Source organism: Drosophila mojavensis, unplaced genomic scaffold (genome assembly GCF_018153725.1).
Source record: "Drosophila mojavensis isolate 15081-1352.22 unplaced genomic scaffold, ASM1815372v1 contig_80, whole genome shotgun sequence".
Taxonomy (NCBI): Eukaryota; Metazoa; Arthropoda; class Insecta; order Diptera; family Drosophilidae; genus Drosophila; species Drosophila mojavensis.
Genome location: NW_025318906.1, coordinates 11,131,504 through 11,155,473, shown reverse-complemented (window position 1 = coordinate 11,155,473; position 23,970 = coordinate 11,131,504). Strand labels below are relative to the sequence as shown.

Here is a 23,970-nt window from a genome sequence, read left to right as displayed (position 1 = left end):
TACTTCACTTTATCAAATCAATGTTAACTATGCGTTCTCGAGCAGCTTAACGAATTGCTACTTGGTTTAATTATTGATACATCAACAGCAGATTTCAGTTGTCAGATCTTAGAGAGCCCCTCCCAGCGATCCGGCACGATATTGAAATAACGATCCATGGCATCAATAAAGCGCTGCTTATAGGGCTGTGGCGCCACAATGGTCGGCTTGCCCATGCCGCCGCCCAGCAGGCCGGTCTGCTTCAGCATTGACTCCAGTTTCTTGTCCAGCGTAAACGTGCGTATATAATCTAAGAGAGAATCGACAATAAGTACATAAAAAACTCTAGCACTGTGTGTTGATTCAGACGCACCTATTATGCCCAGTACGAGCATATTGCGTTTGTCATCCAATCCCACCAGCAGAGAGTAGTCCATGATCTCGTTGCGCTCCAAGAACGAGGCATCTCTTTGCAAGGCATCCCGCAACACGGTTTTGCTGTGCGACAGCACATACAACGGCTTTGACCAGGACACTGCAAGGCAAAATTGATTTATTAGCTAGCAGCTATCATGGCACTGACCCTTGCTGCACTTACTCTGCACCAGATTCTCGTCGAGCAGCACAATCTCGCCATTCATATTGGTGGGATCGACGAGGCGATTGCGCTCAGAGCCTTTCAAGTCAAACTTATCGGATATATCGCAGCCATAGAATAGATTCTCCATCACCAGCAACGACTTCTCCACAAAGGAGCTGCAAGAGCAGGTGAGAGAATTAGTATCTACATGGGAAATCACAAACATTAGCATCATTTACTCCTTCTTTTTAATGCTGACTTTGAAGACGCCAAAGATCTTGGCCAGCAACGTGGGCTGCTGCTGCTGCTGCTGACACTTGGCTATGTACTCAAAGTACTCCGGCGCAAAGTTTTCGAAGAGTGCCATCTCCCTCTTGCCCATCTCCTTAAGTACGAATCGATCATCTGGAAGGTAGCCAACATTAGAGAATTTCGAATAGACAAGGGATGTACGATATATGCTCACCCAATGTTTTGCAAAATCGTGAGCCAGATTTGCCGCCACGCGCCTCCCATTGCACGCTGCTGGAGAGGCTTCGCGCCAGCGCTATGCGTGACTCTTCCTCGGCGTCCAACTGCTCTTTGAGCGGCAGGCCGGACACATCACTGGGCTTGCGCACGATTTCGATGTCGGAACCGTTGCGATTCTGTGAGATTCTTAGCTCTTCGCGCATCTTACTCTTCTCCAGCCGGCGATAGAGCGTCCTATCCAACTTGGGCGGACTCAGGCATTTGGCGCGCATCGCATCAAACTCGCGCGCAAAGTAGATCTTGCACTGGAATTGACTGCTGGGTCCGAAGGTGAGCGTGACGTGTGCACTGGGAGGCTGGGGCTGTGGTTGTGGCTGTGACTGAGCTTTCGCCTTGATGCGCTCCTCGGAGTCCACACTTGCAACTGGCTCGTCCGCATCGCTGTCCAGTTGCTTGTGCTTCGGCTGCGGACTCGACTGGGCATCGCCGCTGGCTACGTCGCCAGCATTGAGACCAGCTAAAGAGCGCTGATACTCCGGCGAGGTGAGGCTGTAAGCAATCACCGAGCTAAGATCGTTTTCATGCACCACCACGGGTATGGAGCCCATGGGCAGAGTGAGATACTCCTGCGCTGAGAACGGGCTCTGGAGAAGATTCGACTGGCTATTCGTAGTCTGACGCAGGGTGAGTAATCGCGACTTGATGGACTTCTTCATGTTCACTGTTGAGGCCAGCATCTGGTCAACGGTCAGCTTCTTGTCCGTATCTGGATTATCTTCGCCGGAATACTCGACTGCAGCAGTGCCGTCCGATTGCTGGCTGTTAGCTTTGCTCTTGGCCAGCTCCTGGTTGGCAACGGCGTCCGGCTGCTCCGGCCGCAGCTCCTCGGTGCATATGGTGCCAGCATCGACGTGATGCGGTTGCTTGGCATGCTTCTGGGCTAGTTGTTCGATCTCGTGCAGGCGCGGACCCCACAGCTCAATGTTCTCGGCCAGCACACGCTTGGCCATGATGAGGGCGTCGGCTATGTCATACGAGTTGACCGTCTGCTCCGTCAAGAGCGTATGCACGATCTCCACCTTTTGCTTGAATATGAACTGATCCTTGGTGAGTGTGGCCTTCAGCGTGGATACCAATGGTGAGTTCTCCTCCTCGGAGGCCAGGTCGGCAATACGCTCGTGTATGCGTGTATATACCTCGTGGCCACGTATCGAGAAGCTCTTGATCTCCTCCTGCACTTGGACGCCAATGAATGGCTTGGGCAACTCCAATTGCAGCGTCAGCGAGGGCAGCTCCGTCTCCCATACCTCAACAGGGGTGTACTGAAACTTGGCGCCAACGCCACGGAAGCTGAAGTGATGTACATAGTCCCGGTGCAGCGAATGCTCGCAGGGACTGCTCTGGTCAGTGGCTCCACTGCCAGGCTCTGTGAGCGGCCGACGTACGTAGGCGTGGCCGTGGAAGCGCAGCTCCAGATACTTGGCCAGGGAGAGCCGCTTGGCTGCATCCGAAAGCGGCACAGCAGGCGTCGTTGCATTACATTTGCTGCACCAGGAGGTGAAGTAGATGCGCTTGGGATCGGAGCGAGTCAAGTCATCGGTGAGATAGACATGAACACAGCCCAGCGAATGAACGTAGCGACGTACATGACCGAGCATGGGCAGATTGCACGACGGGCACATTGAGTTGAAGAGGCAACAGTATCGTTGCAGGAACTGCTCCAGCATGATGTCGTGCTGGCCATAGAATTTCATATCCAGCAGCATGGGCAGCTTGCAGAAGGACGAAACACCCTTCGGATTATTGTGAAAGCTGCAGAAGAGCACCGGCAAACGCTGATGATTCTGCGGATCGAGTGCGTCCTTGTACAGCTGCTCATCGGTGACCTTTTGCGGACGCTGTATAGCCTCACCCATCTTCTTCTTCTTCTTGAGCACTGCAAGAGGAATAGAGAATTAGAGAAGCAAATGGAAAATCGTGCATTCTTTGACTACTTACTCGAAGCCTTGCCTTTGGGAAAGCGACCGCCAAAGGAGCGAAACTCCGCTAGAAGCGTCTGTATTTCCCGACTTGTCACCGGCGTTGTGATCTTCATTTTGACAAAATCGTGAGCGGGCAGCAGCTGCTGTTCATTCTCCTTGTTGCCCGGTTCGGCATTGGATTTCAATGGATCCGTTTCGAGGCTGTCGGGACGTTCAACTGCGCTAGTTGATTTGGACCATTGCTTGGAGAAATACAGCTCGGCCGGGAACAGTTTGCGTAGCTTACATTTGCGACCTTGCTCTGTCTCCAGATACGGAAGGGGGAACGTCAAAAACGGACTGACGGACAGCACAGTGGAGCTGAGTGCATTGCGGAAGCGATTGTCGTAGCGCATCTCCACCTCCAAGGCTTGCACATTGATATTGGACTCAGAGCTGGACACCGACTCGATCTGCGAGGAGCGCAGTGGATCCGTGAAATCAGCCACATTCTCACTGACGGCGGCCGTGAATTTCTCGTCCGATTTGCGTTCAGTCAATGGCCGCTTGACGACAGAGCGCAACTGCGGTTCCGCCTCCAGCTGCTCCTCGGCAGCATTCTCGGTGTTGGGACTGGACTCCTTGGAGTCGAATATCGATGGCTTCGGCGCGAGCGGCTGCGCGAACTCGTCCAGCAGAAACGACATCTCGAGTCGCCAATTGTAGCGCGCAAAGAGCAGCGCCGAGGCCACCTTCTTGACGCGCGTCAGCTCCGCATTGTTGCCACCGCGCAGCAGGCAGGTGTAGCCTCGCGGACTGTTCAGATTCTCGAAGAACATTAGGGTCTTGCCGCAGGCATAGTTGCGGATGTGGAAGCTATTGCAATAGCCCAGCTTGGGCATGGTAATGTTCGACTCAATGGAGCTGACGATGTCGCACTGCAGCGTGCGCGCTAGGCGCTCCATCACGGAGAGCTTCACGTCGAGCACCAAGGTGACACCTTGGTTGCGCAGAAAGTCTTGCGCGATGCCAGCCACATTCTTGTGGACCAGCACCACGTTCGGCTCGAACTTCATGATGCGCTTGCAGACATTATGTAGGTATTCCTTCTCTTGCAGCAGTACCGTCTCAATGGTCACGAATTTGCCCTCGATGCGCTCGTAGACAATGGGGCACTGGAGCAGCAGGATGCGTGGAAAATCGACACGCGTGGCCATATCCTTGTGGGCGACATTCTTAGAGAATGCCACGCCATGCACAATCTCGGAATCCTTGCGCCTGCCACCCGGCACCTTCTTAAAGTTGACATAGTTACGTATGTCCATGAGATCGTTGGTGCAGTACTCGGGCTTGAAATGATTCGCAGCCGTCGAGCAGAGCGTTTGCAGCACTTTTCCCCACTCGGCATCCAGTTGATGGGCGCGCAACAGCTGGTCCAATAGCTGCTCCTCATGGTTGCAGTAGGATTCCAGCAGTTTTGTCGACACTGCCGTCGCGCACATATCATTCTCCAGTTCCAGATCGTGGGCTGATTGAAAGCTCAAGGAGACATCCATGGACTTGGGCGGCTGCGGTTCCACGCTGCTATCAAATTGCGGACTTATGGGATTGGGGCCTTCGTTGCCTGTGTCTAAGACAGCAGCCACGTTCGCGCCCGGACGCGACAGCTCCGCAAATCTGTAGTGCAATGTTGGATCGAACTCCGTCTGCTCGGCATCGGGCACAATTGGCTCGAGGAAGCCAGCCGCCAGCATGGCATTCAGTATGGCCACAGCCTGCACCTCGTTGGCCGACTTGTTGTTCGTATTGAGAAACTCGATGAGCAGCTGGCCACAGTTTTGGATAGGCAGTTCGCGTCGCATCTCCTCGTGCAGGGTGATCAGTGAATTGGACTGCTGCAGTATGTACTTCCGATCATCCATGGACAGCATGGTATAGTTCGCCTGCGAACTGAAACGCTCCTCCTGGTAGCCCAGCGAAGTCTTTCTGGACAGCTGCGCCCGCTGCTTCTGGGCAGAGAGAGTGCTGGGCGCATTATCCTGCACCTCGAGCTTGTTGCTCAAATGCTGCTGCAATGCCTGCATATTCTCATCCATGTTCGTGCTGGAGGACTTCAGTGAAGTGAGCACAATCTTGGAACAGTAATTGCACACCTTCAAGTCACCCTCGCAGCGTATAATACTGCCTGGTACCACCTGATTGCAGCACTTGGAGCAGAAGATCTGCCCGCAAAGCCGACAGTGGTGTTTGCGACGAAATGTGGTGAATTTTTGTGCACAATCATAGCACTCCTTGGCCTTAGAGTCGGGCATCCACAGCTTTTGCAGCTCCGTTTTCTTATAGTTGCACAAATCCTATTAAAGAGAGGTTAAATAAATAATCTGCACTACATTCATTTTCAGAGCTGCACTCACATTATTATTCTTTGAAGCAACAATACTGCTAATGTGCTTGACTACGTTGGAAACGGTGCGAACCTGATTCGCTTCACCGGGCAGCTGGTCGATACGCTCGTTGGCTTCGGCTGTCTCCTCCATTGTTGTTGTCGTGCTACTGCTCTGGGTTTCGCTGCTTTTACGCAACTTCAGCGTTGTTGGTGGCTGCGGGCGAACTGCATTCAAACTACTTGATGAGCTGGTCTGTGTGTTGTCGCTGTCCAAGTGTGAAGTGCTCCTGTCGATAATCGATGATTTGCGCTCATCGTAGAACCTGGACTTGCCCACTTGGACGCTGCTGCTCGTGCCGCTGGATATATCGTTGACTGTGTTATAGCTTTGATTATAAACATTTTGAATTTTATTAACCACTCGACCAAATAGCGAATCTGGTTTATCTTCGAAATTTCGCGCGAATTCGGTTAGTTTACTGGGCGAATGTAGATGTTGATGTATTGTATTGTTATTGCTGCTGCTATTACTATTGCTGCTGTTGCTGTGACTATTGTTGCTACTGCTACTCATGTTGGGGTGTTATAAATAAGACTTGTGGTATTACTAAAGTTGGGGACGTGCCACCACAGAGGCTGCTCGTCCTTGGTTAGATAGCTGTTATGTTGAGTTGATCGATTAAAGCGGCATCCGGTGCCAGCGAGCCAAGCGCCAAGTCTGTCCACTTTTGTTCCTGTTAATAAACGATTTTTATGACACCGGAACGTGTGGCAAATCACTTATTGGTTATTGCTCACCTGCTCGCTCAAGGTTAGATGTGAATCACCACCATCGGCTTCTGGATCGGGCAATTTCTCAATAGGTACTAGTATCTGATCGTATGGCAGTGCTTCCATGCGCCAAGCATTGTCCACAATGTCCAATAATAGATCATCAATCGGTGCCTGTGAAAATTTAGCAACGCCCACTCTTAGACTCGACGAAAAGTAAAAAGTAACTACGATAAGCTGATAACTGCGCCTAATATTTACTCAGCCATGTTAATTACGTCATTGACGGCCGGCTGTGCCCCTAATACCTATTGTTATGTCTATACTATGTATGTGTAAATATTAGGCAGATTTATCACAAAGCCACTCTCAGATAACGAAATAGCGCAACACGTTTGTGTGAAGTATTAATTATAGACAACAATACCATGACAGTTCTAGTTGCAGTTGCTCTAAGTATCGATAGAACCATAAATTAAACTTACTTGACTATCCATCACTTAAAGTAAATATTTTTACGTAGATTATCCAGCTTTACTTAATCTTCTTCTACAATTGTTTACGTTTTTTACAGGGACAGAGCGAATCGAAAAACAGCTCTGTGGCGATAGCTAGCTTAATATCGATAATAAGCAGTGATGCTAAATGATATCGCCCAACGGCTGCAAGTTCAAAAAAATGGCGCTGCCAACTTCAGAACTTTTTAAGTGCTCATGAGCTTATAGAGTTGCGGGCTTTTTACTCTGTTTACTTTTCAAATGTTTACGTTTGTCGAATGTTTTTTTATTTTATTTTATTTTTTTATTATTTTGCTTCTAAAGTGGTCACAGCGAATTGCCCAATTGCTATTGTGCTATAAATGTCAAAATTAAACTTGTTATTGAAATGTTTTTGTATGACAAACAGTTGCATCTAGAAAAGAAACTCAATTTGGGTTTATATTTAGAGAGTAGGATTACATTTATTATATAATTTAAAGAATTGTTTGAATATATTGATAAACAAAAATAAGTTTAACAAGTAAATTTAAATTCCAAAAATAGTTTTTCTTTGCCAATGGAAAATCTGTTTAAAAATTAAAATGTTGCAATGGAACTGGGAGTAAGGATGTTTTCAATCCATAAAATCCTGCACTGCAATGCACGTCCTGAAGTTGATTTTATGAGAAAATTGATTAGTGTTTTAAAGGACTTTTAAGGTTATCCTGATATAGTATCCTTGTGAGTACTTTTCTATGCTGAAAAGAAAGTTTAAATATAAATGGAATATTAATTTTTCTTTTATGTATAGAAACAATTGTGAATGGAACGACTTGTTGCTGATTTGCTGTATTCCTTCGAGTACCAATAAAAAAAAAAAGTTTTTATAAACATTGAATGACTTCATTATAATGACTGTTGACTGTTCCATTGAATAACTGACTAGATGCAGCATAGCGCTATGCAATGCGCTTTGAAACGTCAGCTATGCCGACATCTTGCCAATTCAACAATAGATGCGATAAACCGAAATATTTATAAATATAGATGATATATATATTTGAAACACAAATTAAACAACTTCAAACAATTCGTTGTTGTAATTTCGCATGAACGAAGCGTATTATTATTTTTTTTTTTTTATCAATGAAATGCTTGTTTATGTCTTCTTATTTTTGTTTCTCCTTTTTGAGTTTTTTTTTTCTTGATAGGCACTTAACAAGTTTTTTTTGTTATTCTGTGTTATTTCTGCTATGAGTGTTTGTATAGAGTGGAGTAGAAGAACAAGAGGCAGAGACAATTGTAATCCGTCAACGATGAAGACTAATTGGCAACTGATTTGAAAGCCATGAGTCGAGCTTAGCACCACACCTCGGCTCTGAGCAACGACTACGACGACAATGACGACGACGACAACGACGACGACGACGGCACGGTTAGAAGTCCAAAAGCGACAATTGAAGAAGTTTCAATTTATGTGCATATGTGTGCGTATGCGAGGGTGTGTGTGTATGTGTGTGTGATGTGCAGCTCAACAAAAGTTTAAGAAGAAGCAATACAATAAAAATGTTGTCTAAAACGGGGATTGATACCCGTTGCCAGCAGACGATACACACGCTTTAAATACCTCCTATGCAAAGTGGGGGTGCACACACACGCACACGCACACGCACACCTGTGTATATACTGTACAGACTGCCAGTACAGTGGCAGGTAGCTGACGCTGACGCTGGCTTAGTGCTCAGCGCTGAGTTTTTAGCGCAATGGCGCCTGCTCGGCATATTAATGAACTCCCTTTTGAGCAAGAGAAATATGAAATTAAAATAAAATTTTGTTGCCAACAAAAAAAAGTAAATCGAGAGAAATATAAAAACCGCCGTGTCCACGTTCGGGTCCGACAAACTGCCGCCGTATTGGTATGTGTTGTTGTTGTTGTTGCTGTTGCTTTGGTTGTTGCTGTTGTTGCAGTCAGAGCCAAAAAGTCAATTGAATGCAAGCCCCACTGGCCACTAGCCAGGGCGTTACTTCCGCTATGCATAGTCGTAACCGAAGACAGGGACTTCAATAGAGAGATAGCTGGAAAAGAAGACCCGCAGACGGATCGGACAGACCGACCAGACCTTCGCAGTAAACTGTAGCCAAGTGGAGCTCTCTGCACATTACATACATGTATTTATGGCCAATTAGATAAAACAGTCACGTGCCAAGCCAAGAGCTGCCTTCTACTATATAACTCTGCCGACTTACACTTACACACATGCATACATACATACATACATCTCTTATACATATGTATATGTATATAGTTGTTATATAAAAAGTGTGTATACCATTGAGAAATGTAGTGGGATTTGTTCTGCTATTGCAATGCATTTGGATTCGTAAGCATTTGTTTAATAATTTGAATATTATTATTCATATGAACACGTCGTCGCCTGATTCGTTTCGTTATAAAGTGCTATAAAGTCGGCAGCTCACGCGCCAATTTAGTGACCAAAAAAACAAAAAAAAAAGAAAAGAAAAAAAAAAGAGAAACAATTTGAATTCCAAAGTTTGGGACATCATCGCAATGATTCAAAGAGTTTTTTCGATTTTGGTTTTGATTTCCAAAAATCAACTTTAAAACCCTTTCTTCACATATGGCATATGGGTTTAGCTTTAACAAAGTACCGTTGTCTATTCTGCTTCTTTCTTTGTTTCTTACCCATATTTTCTATTTCCGCTTGTGAGTCAATTTGTTTTCTATTAATTCGCAGTTTTATATGCATCGGGCGAACCATCGATTTATCCATAAATACTTTTCCGTTTGACTGTTTCATAATATCTCCCTCTTTATTCATTTTCGTATTCTCTATTTCTTTTTTTTATAGTTCACCCTAATATGCCAGCACTAACTGAACAGTAGAAATTTCTCTTAATTATCAATTTCATATTTTAGGCACATATATGTAGAAATATTTTTATGAAAGGAAGGGAAACTGATTTTCAATTGAAAAAAATGGAAAGATTCCCATCAAGTTAAGCGGAAACTAGCCGGAAAAGCTGATGGGAAAAGACTTATGAATTTAGAAGACTAAATTGTGCTTAGCTTTAATATATATTTAAAATATTTGTAAAATATATTTGGTTAAATATTACTGTTAATTGAATAGAAACGAATCCAAGCCACAAATGCATTTCTGACCTAAAATAAAGAACTACATAAAATGTATTCAGTTGACATTGTTGCATAGATGTTGGTTTCAAAACTATATAACTACTTATATTTGAAAACAAATTTTATACAAGAATATTTTTAAAAAGATTGGTGGCTAATTGATGGCTAAATATCTATAAAATTTACAGTAGCAATCGAATTTGAATGGTTTGGTAATGCACACATAATAATAAAGTCAATGTGATTTAAACAAATTGGATACTAAGTAATTAAACTATTTTCAATTGTAAGCATTTAAATTTTACTGCAAATAGAAAAACAAAACACTCTTTTTATAAATAATGTTTCTCCATTTTAAAAGTATTTGACTCATCATAATTAAAATAGCAATTGTTGACTGAAGAGAAACATAGACTTTAATTTGAATTGGAGCGCCTCAATTCTCGCGCTGCCAACTGTTGCTTTTAGGCAAGCAACAGTAGTTAACGTACATCGATAGTCATCGATAGTTTTACAGCTGGTAGCTATCTGTTAATTTCAAATTGGTAATAACATTAATTAACCAAATCAATGGAAACATATAAATAAACCTGAAATAAATAATTGAAATTGACAATACATGTTAAACTGATGAAATAAAATAACAAGAGAAAATAACTTTACTTATTAACAATTTCAACTTCGTTATTACTGTTAACAACAGTTCTGGATAATGTTAACAATTCGCGCTGTTAACTCTGCTGTTTGGATTATTTGTTTTCTTAAGAAAAACTAAACAAATTTAGTTTCATCATTACTCTTAATTAATTAAGAGCTGCCAAAATATGCGTCCCAAACTAAACATAAGAGAGGAGGTGGAGCAGCTGTTTGAAAAGAAATTTCAATACCAGAAGCCGAGAAACGAGGCTTGGCTGCTGCCGGCACAAAAGCCGCTCTTCAGCGAATTCTACCAATACGAATCTCTACAAGAGCTAAAGCAACAACTCAACAATGTCAAAAGCAAATTGAATAATTATGGCGTACAAGAGTGGAGCACACATACGAATCGTCGTGATCCATCGGGCGAAATTTCCTGGCGTCTCAAAAACGAAACCAAAGCGGAGTTTGTGACTGTGAGTGGGAATTGCTGCCTAATTGAGTGATTTCGTTTTTACCAACTCTTTGCTTGACAGGTAGCTTGGTGCAAGTTCTTCGAGTGTTTGCATCGTTATCCATTGATCAAGCAACCGGAATTAAATACGCTGCATCTGTGCGAGGCTCCAGGCGCATTTATAGCCGCACTCAATCACTACCTGCATTCGACTTACACAAAGGAGGAGGTACGGAGAGATGGAATATTTCATAAGTAACTAACTCAATTAATTTCTTTCGCAGATTAATTGGCATTGGCGCTCCACTACGCTCAATCCCTACTATGAGGGCAATGGGTTGAATGAAATGATAACCGACGATCGCTTTATTTTTCACACACTCAACAATTGGCTCTTCCACCGGGACTTCACTGGGAATCTACTCAACGTGGAGAACATTGAGCATATGAGAGACGTCTGTGCCAAGGATTTGCCAGCTGGTGTGCAATTGATAACAGCCGATGGCTCCATCGATTGCTCGGCCCAGCCCGATTGCCAGGAGGAGATTGTGGCGCGTCTGCTGTTCGCTGAGATATTGAGCGCACTTCACATACTAAGTCCAAGTGGAAACTTTGTTATCAAAATGTTCACGCTCTTCGAGGCGTGCAGCGTGTCCATCATGTTCATGCTCAACTGTATATTCGAGCGGGTGCACATCTTTAAGCCGGCTACATCGAAGCGTGGCAATTCGGAAGTCTATGTGATATGCCTGAACTATCAGAAGGATACGCCAGGACTGCCGCACCTGTTGGAGGCGATGCGGTCGAGACTCGCACAGCCAAACGATACCATGGTCATGCCTCTGTTTGCCAAGTCACAGATACCCAACGATTTCCTGATGCAGCACAACATCGCCTGTCGGCTGTTCCTCAAGCTGCAGGAGGAGGCCATAGAGAGCAGCATCTATGCGTACGAGTCCAAGGATCGCTACTATCTGCGTCATTTGCATCAGCTGCGTGGCGTCGTCTCCTCCATGTACTACAATCGCTACAAGGTGCGCACGCTCCCCGAGGAGCTGTGCATTGTGCAGCAGGCAGACATCAATAAAGCACTAGGCTTCTCGGTGCCAGTTTATGGCGGCTCCTATACGGAACGGGAGCATCTGCGTCAAGGCGATGTGCTGAAGCAAATCTACTGCCTGCGGCGGGAGTTCAATCAACTGGAGAAGTGTCCCACTGGTCTGCGCAGCTACAGCCATGTCAAGCTGCATGCCAAGCAACTGCAACTGCCCCCATGTCGAGGTGCTCCAATTGGACAGCTGCTGAGCAGCCTATTTGCCTCCGAGCCGGTGTTGCTGCTCCGTTTGCGTATTCTGCAGACCTTTGACCTGGATCCGCTGTGGCAAACGGCGGCAAAGTGCTCGCTATGCGATGGCAATAATCACATAATGCGCGCATTTGATTACGCACCTGACAGCCCGGCCGATGAGTCAACATTTTATAAAGTTCAGCGACGTTTCTTTGTTGCTTTGGTTGACTCACTGTTGGAGCAACGCCCAGCGAAAATCGTATTCCAGGCATTTCTATTCCTCAGCCACTATGCGGCATCTGTGCTGTTGCTACTGGCGGAGCAAATCTACGAGGAAACTCAATTTGAAAATCAGATCATAACGTTAAGTGGCCTGTCCACGGAATCTAAAGCCCTGGAGCAGCTGCAGCAGCTACAACGTCTACTCAGAGAGGATGTGACTGACGGACTGGATACCCTGCACAGCCTGTTGCCGTTGCAGCAGTTGCACAAGAATCCATTTGCCAGTGCCCTAATCCTCTACAACAACACCGTCCTGGTCAGTTGCTATCGGCGTATGCTCGGCGAGGAAGCGTTTCCCACTCGCTTCAGTCTGGAGCAGGAGCAGGAGGCGGCAACGCCAGCTATAAACGAGACTGCGACGATCGTGTGTTAATCATGTATTTTTTGTTTATAACATAAAAATATGATCAATGATCGTTAGATTTGCTGAGTTTTACATGTTTTCTTCAACTTTTTCTCTTCTTTTTTTCTCGTTTCTTGTATTTAAAAACAATTAATGCAGATTAATTTCTACTACAAATATTTCTCGAGTTTATACAAATTTGACAAGAGCGTACATAAACTGAATTTATGCAGTTTATGCATTTCTATATATATATATTATATATATTCTCCCATCTTTTTTTTTTTTTTCTAAGCAAAAATTAGTGTAATTTTACGTGTGTGTTTGTGTGTGGGTGTTAGTGTATGCATGTGTTAGTGTGTGTAAGTTTTGTGTAGGTGTATGTGTGTGTGTTTGTGTTTTCGGTACATTTTATCATTTCTCATCCTGGTTTACAGTTTGGTTGTTTTTCATGAAGCGGTGCCGGCGCCTCACCTATCGCCTCAATTGCACTAGTCAGCCGGACGCTTTTCGCTGTGTTTCCTGGTGTAATCCTCGGCATTTTTCACAAATTTTTTTTTGTCCTTGAGAAATTCTTCGGCCAGTTCGGCGCGCAGCGGATGTTCGGGTTCGGGATCGTTGATGAGCGCTATTAGCGCCTGCACCACCTGGTCGGTGCGCGTGGCTGGCTTCCAGTTCTCCGTGCTGATGATGGGCAAACACACCTGACCCTTTTCATCGATGTTCGGATGGTAGATTTTTGTTTTGAAACTAATCTTTGGTGGCTTGAAGGGATATTCGGCCGGGAAATTGATTTCGATGCGAAAGGCGCCCTTGTTGTAGGGCGGATTGTCGGGCACAATCAGACCCGTCCAGCGCAGCAGATTATCATCGTCGGCCTTGATGTCACGAAACGATTTTAAGCTACTTTCCTGCAAATCTACGAGTTCCTTGCGCAGACGTCGCGGGGCAGTCATTTTTTCTACTTTATAATAATTGTTGCAAATCGATGGCACTTGCAGCTGATTGTTTTCCGTTTGGCTATGATGCAATAGTTTCTTGCCGTTTGTTTGCGATGTATATAGGGGAACTGTGTGCTAGTTAAGCACTCTATTTTACATTTTTTGTGGCAAGCTCTATTTAATTTGTATTCTCCTCAGAGTTTTGTAGTATTAGTACGTTCCTGCCGTTATTTAGGTAGTTATTTGATATTAAATTGCCAAGAGGCGTTATTAACGATGTGGCAGCTCTATGTAATATAACACTATAGCTTTCCTGCTTTAACACATGGTATTTCTCATACTAACAGCAACAGCTGTTAAACTCATGTTTTCACTTTACAGATATGCACCTGTTTATACATGCTTAAATTAAAACATTTTTTAGTCTATACAAATTGTAATCATTAACCATTCATTTTAATTTGTAATTATTTTGTATGATAATTCTAAGAATAAAGTATTTTTAGGCATATAGAAAAATGCCTGAAACGCATAATTGAGCAAAGTTGACAGTCACACAAAACGTAAGCATATTTTTTGTTTTTATCGATTTACCAGTTGCAATCGAAGTTTGTGCCGCAACACGTGCGCCAAATAGTTTCGTTTTGTTTTCTATTAAAAATGACTAAAAAACGGACAGTAAAACGTAAAGTTAAAGAACCTGAGCCCACAAAGGAACAACCTTCGGTTTCTGAACAGTCAGAGAATGAGGAAGATGAGGTAAGCCAAGGAAATGAATACATATGAAAGTGAGATTTCAATTTTTGTTTTTTCGTCAAGGATCTGCTACAAGCTGTAAAAGATCCTGGCGAGGACACGACAGATGATGAAGGCATAGATCAAGAATATCAGTCGGACAGCAGCGAAGATCTAGAGTTTGAAAGCGACGAAGAAGGTAACTATTTGGGCAGAAAAGTCAGCAAAGAGGCAGAAGAAGGTGAAGACGATCAAGATGAAGATGATGATGAAGACGAGGATGAGGGTGAAGATGAGGATGATGACTCTGATGATGATAGCGAGGAGAGCGATGCTGATGATGCCTCAGCAACGCCTAAAGACGATCAGCCAAGCAGCAGTAAAGCAGCTGCTGCCCAGACAAAGGAGCCCATCATTCAGATAATTCCGCGTGATCCTTCAAAACCTGAGTACGAGGAGTCGGACACTTCTGATGAGGAGGATATACGAAATACTGTGGGCAACATACCCATGCACTGGTATGATGAATACAAGCACATTGGCTACGACTGGGATGCAAAGAAAATTATAAAACCGCCAAAGGGCGATCAAATTGACGATTTCTTGCGCAAGATCGAGGATCCGAACTTCTGGCGCACTGTGAAGGACCCGATGACAGGCCAGGAAGTGTTGCTAACTGACGAGGATATAGCGCTGATCAAGCGCGTCAACTCGTCGCGCATACCAAATCCAGAACATGATGAATACGCTCCATGGATCGAGTGGTTCACCTCGGAGGTGGAGAAAATGCCCATTAAGAATGTACCGGACCACAAGCGTTCGTTCCTGCCCTCGGTATCGGAAAAGAAGAAAGTTTCCCGCATGGTGCATGCCCTTAAAATGGGTTGGATGAAGACCACCGAGGAAGTGGAACGCGAGAAGCAACAGAAACGTGGTCCCAAATTCTACATGCTGTGGGAAACAGATACGGGACGGGAGCATATGCGTCGCATACATGATCCTGTGTCGGCGCCCAAACGTGATTTGCCCGGTCATGCTGAATCGTATAATCCTCCGCCCGAGTACCTCTTCGACGAGAAGGAGACCAAGGAGTGGCTCAAGCTCAAGGATGAGCCACACAAGCGCAAGCTGCATTTCATGCCACAGAAATACAAATCCCTTCGTGCCGTTCCAGCGTATTCCCGCTATCTGCGCGAACGCTTCCTACGCTGCTTGGATCTGTATTTGTGTCCGCGTGCCAAGCGTGTCAAATTGAATATTGATGCGGAGTATCTGATACCCAAATTGCCTTCGCCACGCGATCTGCAGCCATTCCCCACAGTGGAGAGTCTGGTCTATCGCGGCCACACGGATCTGGTGCGTTCTGTGAGCGTGGAGCCGAAGGGAGAGTATTTGGTTTCCGGTTCCGATGATAAGACAGTCAAGAGTAAGTGAATCATCTGTAATTTCTGCTAAATCCTGCTCTATATATTGATATTTATTTATTTTATTTCAGTTTGGGAAATCGCCACTGGACGTTGCATTCGCACCATCGAGACTAACGATGTGGTCCGCTGCGTTGCCTGGTGTCCCAATGCCAAGTTATCCATTATTGCTGTGGCCACCGGCAGTCGCTTGCTCCTCATCAATCCTAAGGTGGGCGACAAGTTGCTGATTAAAAAAACAGACGATCTGCTGGCCGAATCGCCCAATTTGGATATCATTGAGAGTGAGCGCATCAAGACAGCTGTTCAATGGTCCAATGCGGAGCCCGACGAGCAGGAGAAGGGTGTGCGTGTGGTCATAACACACTTCAAGCCCATACGTCAGGTGACTTGGCATGGTCGCGGTGATTACCTGGCCACCGTAATGCCCGAGGGTGCCAATCGCTCAGCTCTCATACATCAGCTCTCGAAGCGACGCTCACAAATACCTTTCTCCAAGAGCAAGGGCCTTATACAATGCGTTCTCTTCCATCCAGTTAAGCCTTGCTTCTTCGTGGCAGTAAGTGTATTTCCTGCACATCGTTCCATCCCACTACATCTCATTCCTTTCCTTTACAGACTCAGCATAACATTCGCATCTATGATCTGGTAAAGCAGGAGCTGATCAAGAAGCTGTTAACCAACTCCAAGTGGATATCGGGCATGTCCATACATCCCAAAGGTGACAATCTGCTAGTGTCCACCTATGACAAGAAGATGCTCTGGTTCGATCTGGATCTATCAACCAAACCGTATCAGACAATGCGTCTGCATCGCAATGCCGTGCGCAGCGTGGCCTTCCACTTGCGCTATCCTCTGTTTGCCTCCGGCAGCGATGACCAGGCGGTCATTGTGTCACATGGCATGGTTTATAAGTGAGTGTTAGGTCGCTGCTCCTTTAAGTATGCCATGCTTATGCTCTTTTTCTCTTTTAGCGATCTGCTTCAAAATCCATTGATAGTGCCGCTAAAGAAGCTGCAGACGCACGAGAAACGCGACGAGTTTGGCGTCCTAGATGTAACTTGGCATCCGGTGCAGCCTTGGGTGTTCTCCACAGGCGCCGATTGCACAATCCGACTCTACACATAAAGCATGCATTGTTTTGCATCTTTAGTTTTTTAAGCGCTCAATTTGTAATATGAATGTTGAACGGTAGTAAACAATATATCCAATTGAATCACATTCGGTGCGTGTGTGTCTTAGTGTGTGTCGGTCCTGCTTGGTAAAGCTTGAATACAACCCTGGGTCAGTTTAGCCACTCAACACCGAACAATCACTGTTCGGCGCCTGCTCCCCGGGGGTCGTTTAACCAGAGAGAAAGAGCGGAACGTAAAAGAGCGTAAAATTACGAACTAACACCAAAAGGCAAAAACAACAATGGACTGCTGCTCATCAATACACTTACAGTTCTTTTTTATTTTTTGTTGGTACGCTCAATTTAAGCAGCAACGGCAACATCAATGCCCGAAAGCACATATCCCAACCGAATTCCAGTACAGTGTGAAGTGAGTGGGAGCCCGTGAGAGAGAGCGTGAATGAGAGCGAAAGCTTTTCGCCTATTCTCTTTTGGTTGAAAGCGTTCGCGCGCACATGTCGCGATGTGTACCAGGAATCTAATCGCCTCGCTTTCGGCTCCACCACCCGACAACAGCAACTGTATAGCTATTTGAAAGCTTTTCCTTCAATCAGCAGTCAGTCGCTAGCCTTTGCCCATGTGAAGAGAAACGTTTGCACTTGTGCTCGTGCCGTCGTCGTCGGTCGTTGTCGTCGAGGATTTTGGGTTTTGGCTATCAGAGCGCGCACACACATACACAAATACGAAATAAAAGAACCAAAAAAAAAAAAAAAAAAAAAAAAAAAATAGCAAAGAAATTCACACACGTATAGAAAAAAGCGCAGCAGTGAAAATGAAATGGCAATAATGTGGTAAAGCCAAAGCCCCCCTCCCCCTCTCAAAAAAATAAATAAAATAAAATGAAAATGAAAAATAAATAAAAATAAAATATGGCAACTGTGGAGCTATAAAAAATGCCAAAAATGTGAAAAGTATTGGAATATGAGAATCCAACAATTTAACGAATGTAATCATCAAATATAACGAGTGTCTAGCTAAATTGCACTACTTGCTCATACTCTCTCGCTTACTCCTGAAGCCTCGCGCCCTCGCCCGTTCCCCTTCCACTCCCTTGAATATAGCTCGCGTTCTCTCTCCTTGGCTCTCTTTCTCTGTGTAGAAGTTGAATCAAAGCAAAATCATTCAGAGCAAAAAGAAAGAATGAAGAAAAATACCTACACATATTTTTAGTGTGGCAAAAAATAAAATAAAATAGAAAAGAAATTGTATATATTTCGTTGCTCCTAAATACATTGAGCAGACACACAAACTAAAACAAAATCAAATCAAAATGTATGTCAGTGTGAGTGTGTGAGAGTGTGTGTGAATGTGTTTGTATAAATGTGAGCGGAAGCGCACACGATTGAAAATTGTTCAATATATATTTTAGCAAATGTAACGGCTGCCCTATGAATGTGCGTGTGTATGTGTGCTAAATGCTAAGAAACAAGCAGCAGCATCAAGTGCAATTAACAGCTCTGCCCTCTGCAGCTGCTACAACGCACAACAAACAACAACAAAAATAATAACAGGCAACAGCAGCAGCAGCCAGGCTAGCTAATCACGCATACGCCCCATCAGCCCCAACCAACGCAAGCCATAACGAAAATCAAAAAAATATATATGTACTTATTACATATACATACATGCATACGTACATATGTACGCACGCATACATAAATATTGAAGAAAATAACGGTCAGGCGACCTCGCTGCCGCCATCGTGTGCCATGTGTCTGTGTGTGTGAGTGTGTGTAATGACTAGCACAAGAAATAAATATAACAAAAAAAAATTCCAAATAAATCTCCAGCTGCTCGCTGGAACTAAGAAAATGCTAAAAGAGAAATCAAATAAAAATAAAAAGAATTTCATAACACATGATATAAAATTCCCGTTTCAATTGCTCCTAATTACAAACTAATTTCGCTGTAAATACCAACAGTAACAACAACAAGAACTACAAGAACAATAAATTAGTGCACCCACCAACAGTGCCCCCTTCAGTCCCTCCCCCTTCCACGCAGCTATTCCCGTGCCATCTGTAGCACCTGCCTACGCACGAAAGTCAGAGCGCACAACAACGGACATGTCAAGAGCTGCACAGCACATTAAATCATAATATTAAGAATAATAATAACAAATAGATATTCTAACTGTTTTCTGTGCTTCTGTTTCACCCTCCCTTTGCCAACTTCTTCGCCTGGTCAGATAAAAAATCAAAGGAACAGAAGCAGCGCCCGAAAGGCAGAACCAAATATTTCTCAGCATATTCATGTAAAAACTAAAATACAAAAAAAAAAAAAAAAAAAACAGAATAATTCGGAGAGTAGCAACAACAAGAAGAACAACAGCTACAAAAACAAAAACAACAGCCTGAGCAGCAGCAATAAAATCAAGAGCGTGCAAGGCGCGAGAGCCAAAGCACAAGCAAAAGCACTCGATAAAAAGTTATTAGCAAAAACATAAATACGTAACTTGCTCTCTGGACTCTCGCTCCCTCTCTCACTCTCTTCCGCACTCTCTCACTGTCACTGTGAAAAGGGCGCCCAACGCCAACGCGCAGCCCAACTGTTCTGCGAGCGTGTATGTGTATGTGTGTGTGGGAGAGGCAGAACGAGACGGACTGTAGGTAGGTCAGTGGCAGTGGGCGGCAGCCTAGCAGCAGCGCCAGCGCCAGCGGCAGCGGCAGCTGTGGCAGCTACGCCAACGCCAACGCCAAACGCCAACATCAACTGTAAATTGCAAAGGGCAGGTAAGTGTGGCATGTGCTTGTGTGTGTGGATGATTGAAATATATCAACGCCAATTTGTATATTCTGTCCAGCATGTCCTGCACCGTTTCCGAAATGCCCAGCGGCTGTCGCTTGCGCGGCATGAATGCATCCTCACAGAGCGCAGCTGCAGCTGCGGCCGCGGCGGCGGCCAACAATGGCAATGGGAACGGCAGCAAGGAGAGCGTCGGTGTTGGAGCTGGCAGTACCGCAGCGGGCGGTAACGGCGGCACAACGGGCACCAGCACAACGCTGCAGGGCAGCGTGAGCGCCACATCGAATGTGCTGCAGGAGTCAAATGCGCCGCTGCAACGGCCACAAACACAGAAGCCGTGTTGCTTTTGTTGGTGCTGTTGTTGTTCCTGCTCCTGGTGAGTATAATCCACACTTTAACCGTTTCCTACACACACACACTCAATATATATGTATGTATATATAATTCAACGGAATCTATTTCATTGCCGCTGCTCCACGGGTCGTCCAACCACAACAACAGGGCTAAATGGTAAGTTCCTACCTACACACATATACACTCACACACACATACATACAAATAAACATACACCTACTGAAAAACACACGCACACAGTGAATCCCACGCAGTCAGGGGCATTGCTTGCCTGCTCTCATCATTATTCGCAGCTGGCAATGCTCTGTTTGCCAGGCGAAAAGTAAAAGCTCTCTCTTCAGCTGATGCTCTTTCACTCTCACTTCCACGCTAGCCAAATGACACAAATGTTTCATTCACAATTCGCGGGAGCGCCAAAAGCTCTGAGCAGAGTATTTTTCAAAAATCACAGTCATACATAAATGACGACAAGCTGTTTCTAATGATGTTGCTATTGTTGTTGCTGTTGTTGTTTTTGCAAAAATGTTGCAAGTTTTCGTGAATGAAAATGAAAGCTGTTCCATTCCCTGGTTGGGTGGGCACATCTCCCGCGCTTTTATGTGCTTAGCTATTGTCCATCTATACGCATTTAATCATACCAAGTACTTACACGCACACGAACAAGAACACACAAGCATACGCACACACACATATTTACACATACAGTAATACATATGAACGTACGTATCTATGTTATATTGGCAAGCTGTCCAAGCGCGGTAAACAGATAACAAACTTTGATGAGTTCCTACGTAGAGAGGGTGCTTGTAATGCTTACCTGATATGAGGCAGCCAAATCTAATCGTAGATAACGTGTGGCCAGTTTACAGTTAACCACTGTGCTGGCAACAACAAATTATAGAAGAGTCAACGAAAGGCCAAGCCGTTCAAGTAACTCGCAACAGCTGTTTCTCAAGTAGCCAAAAGCTTGCACATATCGGTGATCCTTAACGCAGTTACACTAAGTAAAAGCTCTAAGCTGATTCAAAGTTGTACACGAAAAAGCTTTAAATGCAGCAAAAAGAAAAACATACAATGTTTGGCTTAACTAAGCGTTTGCTGTACGTATGGAATACATCGAATGTACTTAAAAAATACCATTAAAAAACTCATTCTGATTAATAGTAGATAATATATAGGTATTGATTATGCGAAAATCAAAATAAATATATAGATGAATTTTGTATAATGAATGTATGTATACGTAATATGTATGCATGAAGGTGATAAAGGACTTTAGTCAATAGGTTTTTGGTTTCTAGAGAAACGATTTGATAAGGTAATATGACGTTCTGCTTAGAATAGATATACAAATCATATTTTTTAGTCACTTACCATATCATATCAGATAAAAAGAAGCTTTAAATGAGAAAATGGAGCTACTATTTAAATAGATTATTATAGGAAGTATAGCTCCTATTGGAGATATCAATAGAGTGAATATGTAAAGTTCACTTCTCTAATTGTCATTCGCAATTAATATCATTATTATCATAATTCTAATAAATGGTTAATTTTCCTTTTATTTACAGTCTTGCCATCAAGAATGCGGATGAAAATGCGCCCACCAAACGTGATCTCGTTAGCGCCGATTTCCTAGATGGCGATCAGTAAGTCATATCTCTATAAGTATCAAATTTATAGATCTAACTTGTGATGTCCACTATCTTGCAGACCCACATTAGAAGAAATACGTAGTTGGGGTAAAAGCTTTGATAAACTAATGACGAATTCAAGTAAGTCACAAATATATGCATATAAGTATCTCCGGATAATATATTGAAATATTTTCCAGATGGTCGCAAAGTCTTTCGTGATTTTCTACGGAGCGAATTTAGTGAGGAGAACATACTGTTCTGGCTAGCCTGCGAGGATCTGAAGAAGGAGAACAGCCCCGAGGTGGTGGAGGAGAAGGCGCGCCTGATATATGAAGACTATATATCGATACTATCGCCGCGTGAGGTGTCGCTCGATTCGCGAGTGCGGGAGATTGTCAATCGGAATATGATTGAGCCGACGACTCGCACCTTTGACGAAGCTCAAATACAAATCTATACGCTGATGCACAGAGACTCATATCCCAGGTAAAGAATACTTATATTCTATATAAATCGAACTAAGAGAACTATATAAATATATCGATTTTCCCAGATTCCTAAACTCGCAAAAGTACAAGACACTCGCTCAACTGCAAGACAATTCGAATGCCGGCTCCAAGGCGGATAGTCCCACTTAGAATGTTATTTAACTGATTTCGGACTTTCTTTTAACTTTAGTATTCTTTATTATTTGTTTGGGATGATCCTTAGAGTCGAGGCGACAACTGTAGCCGCTGTCCTGCCGTCGTTCGCTCAGCTTTTATTTAAAAAAAAAAAAAAAAAAGAAAAGAAAAAGAAAATATATAGAAGCAATATGTCATAAAAACTTAATAAATACAACTAATTCCAAGAGCAAAGTATATATAGAGATATATATACATGTTAGCTGGCGATCGATGGAAGCAGTGGCAACAGATACGATTGACTCTAAGCGGGGTAGATACCATATATATAGGGCAACGCAACAACCAACTTAGACGATATATGATGCATTATGTGAAACCGATTCCTTCTTTACAATGTTCTAGTCGTTAACAAAACCATAAGAAAAAAAAAAAAAAAACCAAACTAGGCAATTTATATAAAAGAAATGAAATGAAAAGAAAACTTAGTTGTTAAACTTTAAAACGGGCAACGGGTTAGATAATACCAACTATATATATATAGTATATACAGCGGGCATTTCTAGGGAGAAACTTTAAGAAGCAGATATAAGTTACAAATATTTGTATAATGTATATTAGTTTGTATTGTCTGGCCCAGTCTGGTATCCAGTCTAAACAGATTGCGAAACAATTAGCATTATATTGTAATAATTGTTTATACTAAGACGTATTAATCAAATTGAAACCAAAACAAACAACTTTAACGCAAATACTTTTCCAAAAACAAAACAAAACAAAACAAAAATGCGAAAACCAAAGAAAACAAGAAAATAAGCAAACATTTTTAAAAAACGTATTATACTTAACATTTATACTTGTAACTTAATTAGTCTTGAAAAACATTTTAGATCATATAAAAACAAATCACAAATATATATATTTATATATATATATATATATATATATATATATATATATATATATATATATATATATATATATATATATATATGACTAGCAACATCGAAGCATTCTGTAAATAAAAAAAAATACAACAAAAACTTAAAAAAAAAATTAAATAATATTATTAATTAAATTAATAGCAATTTAGTTGCGATTACGTTGTGACATGGCATTGCAGTTCGTTAGTTTTCACAAGGAAATTGTTAAGGCATTTGGATTGCCTTCTGAAATATTATTATATATTATTATAAGAAATTGAATTATTATGAATTATTAATTGAATTATTATCGAAATTGTATAGGTTAAGTACTTGAAGCTGAACCACTGTACAGAAAAGTTGTTATTGTACGCGCTAGCACGGGAGTGTCGCTCTCCAAAAGATCGCTCTCTCGCTGCTCGCTGTTAGATGCGCATAGGTGCGCTCTCTACTGTGCAAGCTGCGCTTGCGTTCATGTTAAATTTAATAAATTCAGTACAAAATTGAACACCGGTGCCAGCACTTCGTATATTTCAGAGAGACCGCAAGTTGCTGTCTACTTTTTTTTATAAATATTATACACTGGCCATCGAAGGACCAGACTCCTTTTGGAAGGACATTTTTGGC

The 23,970-nt window shown here is 43.4% G+C and overlaps 6 protein-coding genes and 1 long non-coding RNA gene across 8 annotated transcripts; 4 read left to right on the top strand and 3 right to left on the bottom strand.

Moving 5' to 3' along the window:
• Positions 1-28: 28 nt before the first annotated feature.
• Positions 29-5,951, bottom strand: LOC6579471 (putative 1-phosphatidylinositol 3-phosphate 5-kinase). The gene is made up of 7 exons (XM_002005330.4): positions 5,406-5,951; positions 3,029-5,345; positions 1,026-2,966; positions 799-964; positions 578-735; positions 353-514; positions 29-289 (listed from the first exon to the last, which is right to left on the bottom strand). Exons 1-7 carry the CDS (start codon positions 5,949-5,951, stop codon positions 102-104), a joined length of 5,478 nt encoding a protein of 1,825 aa, XP_002005366.2. The 3' UTR covers positions 29-101.
• LOC6579470 (anaphase-promoting complex subunit 13) lies at positions 5,908-6,747 on the bottom strand. Its single transcript, XM_002005329.4, has 3 exons — positions 6,634-6,747; positions 6,176-6,322; positions 5,908-6,111 (listed from the first exon to the last, which is right to left on the bottom strand). The coding sequence occupies exons 1-3, from the start codon at positions 6,643-6,645 to the stop codon at positions 6,028-6,030; spliced, it is 243 nt and encodes an 80-aa protein (XP_002005365.1). The 5' UTR covers positions 6,646-6,747; the 3' UTR covers positions 5,908-6,027.
• Positions 6,748-6,813: 66 nt separating this feature from the next.
• Positions 6,814-7,717, top strand: LOC122757649. Its single transcript, XR_006357748.1, has 2 exons — positions 6,814-7,368; positions 7,439-7,717. It is a non-coding gene; the product is annotated as an uncharacterized LOC122757649 (long non-coding RNA).
• A 2,775-nt stretch (positions 7,718-10,492) lies between these two features.
• On the top strand, positions 10,493-12,874 carry LOC6579468 (cap-specific mRNA (nucleoside-2'-O-)-methyltransferase 2). The gene is made up of 3 exons (XM_002005328.4): positions 10,493-10,896; positions 10,957-11,103; positions 11,159-12,874. The coding sequence occupies exons 1-3, from the start codon at positions 10,609-10,611 to the stop codon at positions 12,815-12,817; spliced, it is 2,094 nt and encodes a 697-aa protein (XP_002005364.2). The 5' UTR covers positions 10,493-10,608; the 3' UTR covers positions 12,818-12,874.
• Positions 12,875-13,017: 143 nt separating this feature from the next.
• LOC6579467 (ubiquitin-conjugating enzyme E2-18 kDa) lies at positions 13,018-13,953 on the bottom strand. The gene has a single exon (XM_002005327.4). The coding sequence runs from the start codon at positions 13,741-13,743 to the stop codon at positions 13,279-13,281; it is 465 nt and encodes a 154-aa protein (XP_002005363.1). The 5' UTR covers positions 13,744-13,953; the 3' UTR covers positions 13,018-13,278.
• A 358-nt stretch (positions 13,954-14,311) lies between these two features.
• On the top strand, positions 14,312-17,108 carry LOC6579466 (ribosome biogenesis protein BOP1 homolog). The gene is made up of 5 exons (XM_002005326.4): positions 14,312-14,487; positions 14,548-15,889; positions 15,959-16,446; positions 16,506-16,801; positions 16,862-17,108. The coding sequence occupies exons 1-5, from the start codon at positions 14,389-14,391 to the stop codon at positions 17,013-17,015; spliced, it is 2,379 nt and encodes a 792-aa protein (XP_002005362.2). The 5' UTR covers positions 14,312-14,388; the 3' UTR covers positions 17,016-17,108.
• A 509-nt stretch (positions 17,109-17,617) lies between these two features.
• On the top strand, positions 17,618-23,168 carry LOC6579465 (regulator of G-protein signaling 17). 2 transcript variants are annotated; one of them, XM_015163701.3, is made up of 8 exons: positions 17,618-17,852; positions 19,250-19,793; positions 19,865-20,182; positions 20,308-20,316; positions 21,732-21,809; positions 21,874-21,935; positions 21,995-22,283; positions 22,351-23,168. In XM_015163701.3, the coding sequence occupies exons 3-8, from the start codon at positions 19,866-19,868 to the stop codon at positions 22,433-22,435; spliced, it is 840 nt and encodes a 279-aa protein (XP_015019187.2). In that variant the 5' UTR covers positions 17,618-17,852; positions 19,250-19,793; position 19,865; the 3' UTR covers positions 22,436-23,168. The 2 variants fall into 2 exon arrangements, with proteins under 2 accessions (XP_015019187.2, XP_002005361.3); XM_002005325.4 differs by having other exon boundaries at positions 17,618-18,007.
• Positions 23,169-23,970: the final 802 nt, after the last annotated feature.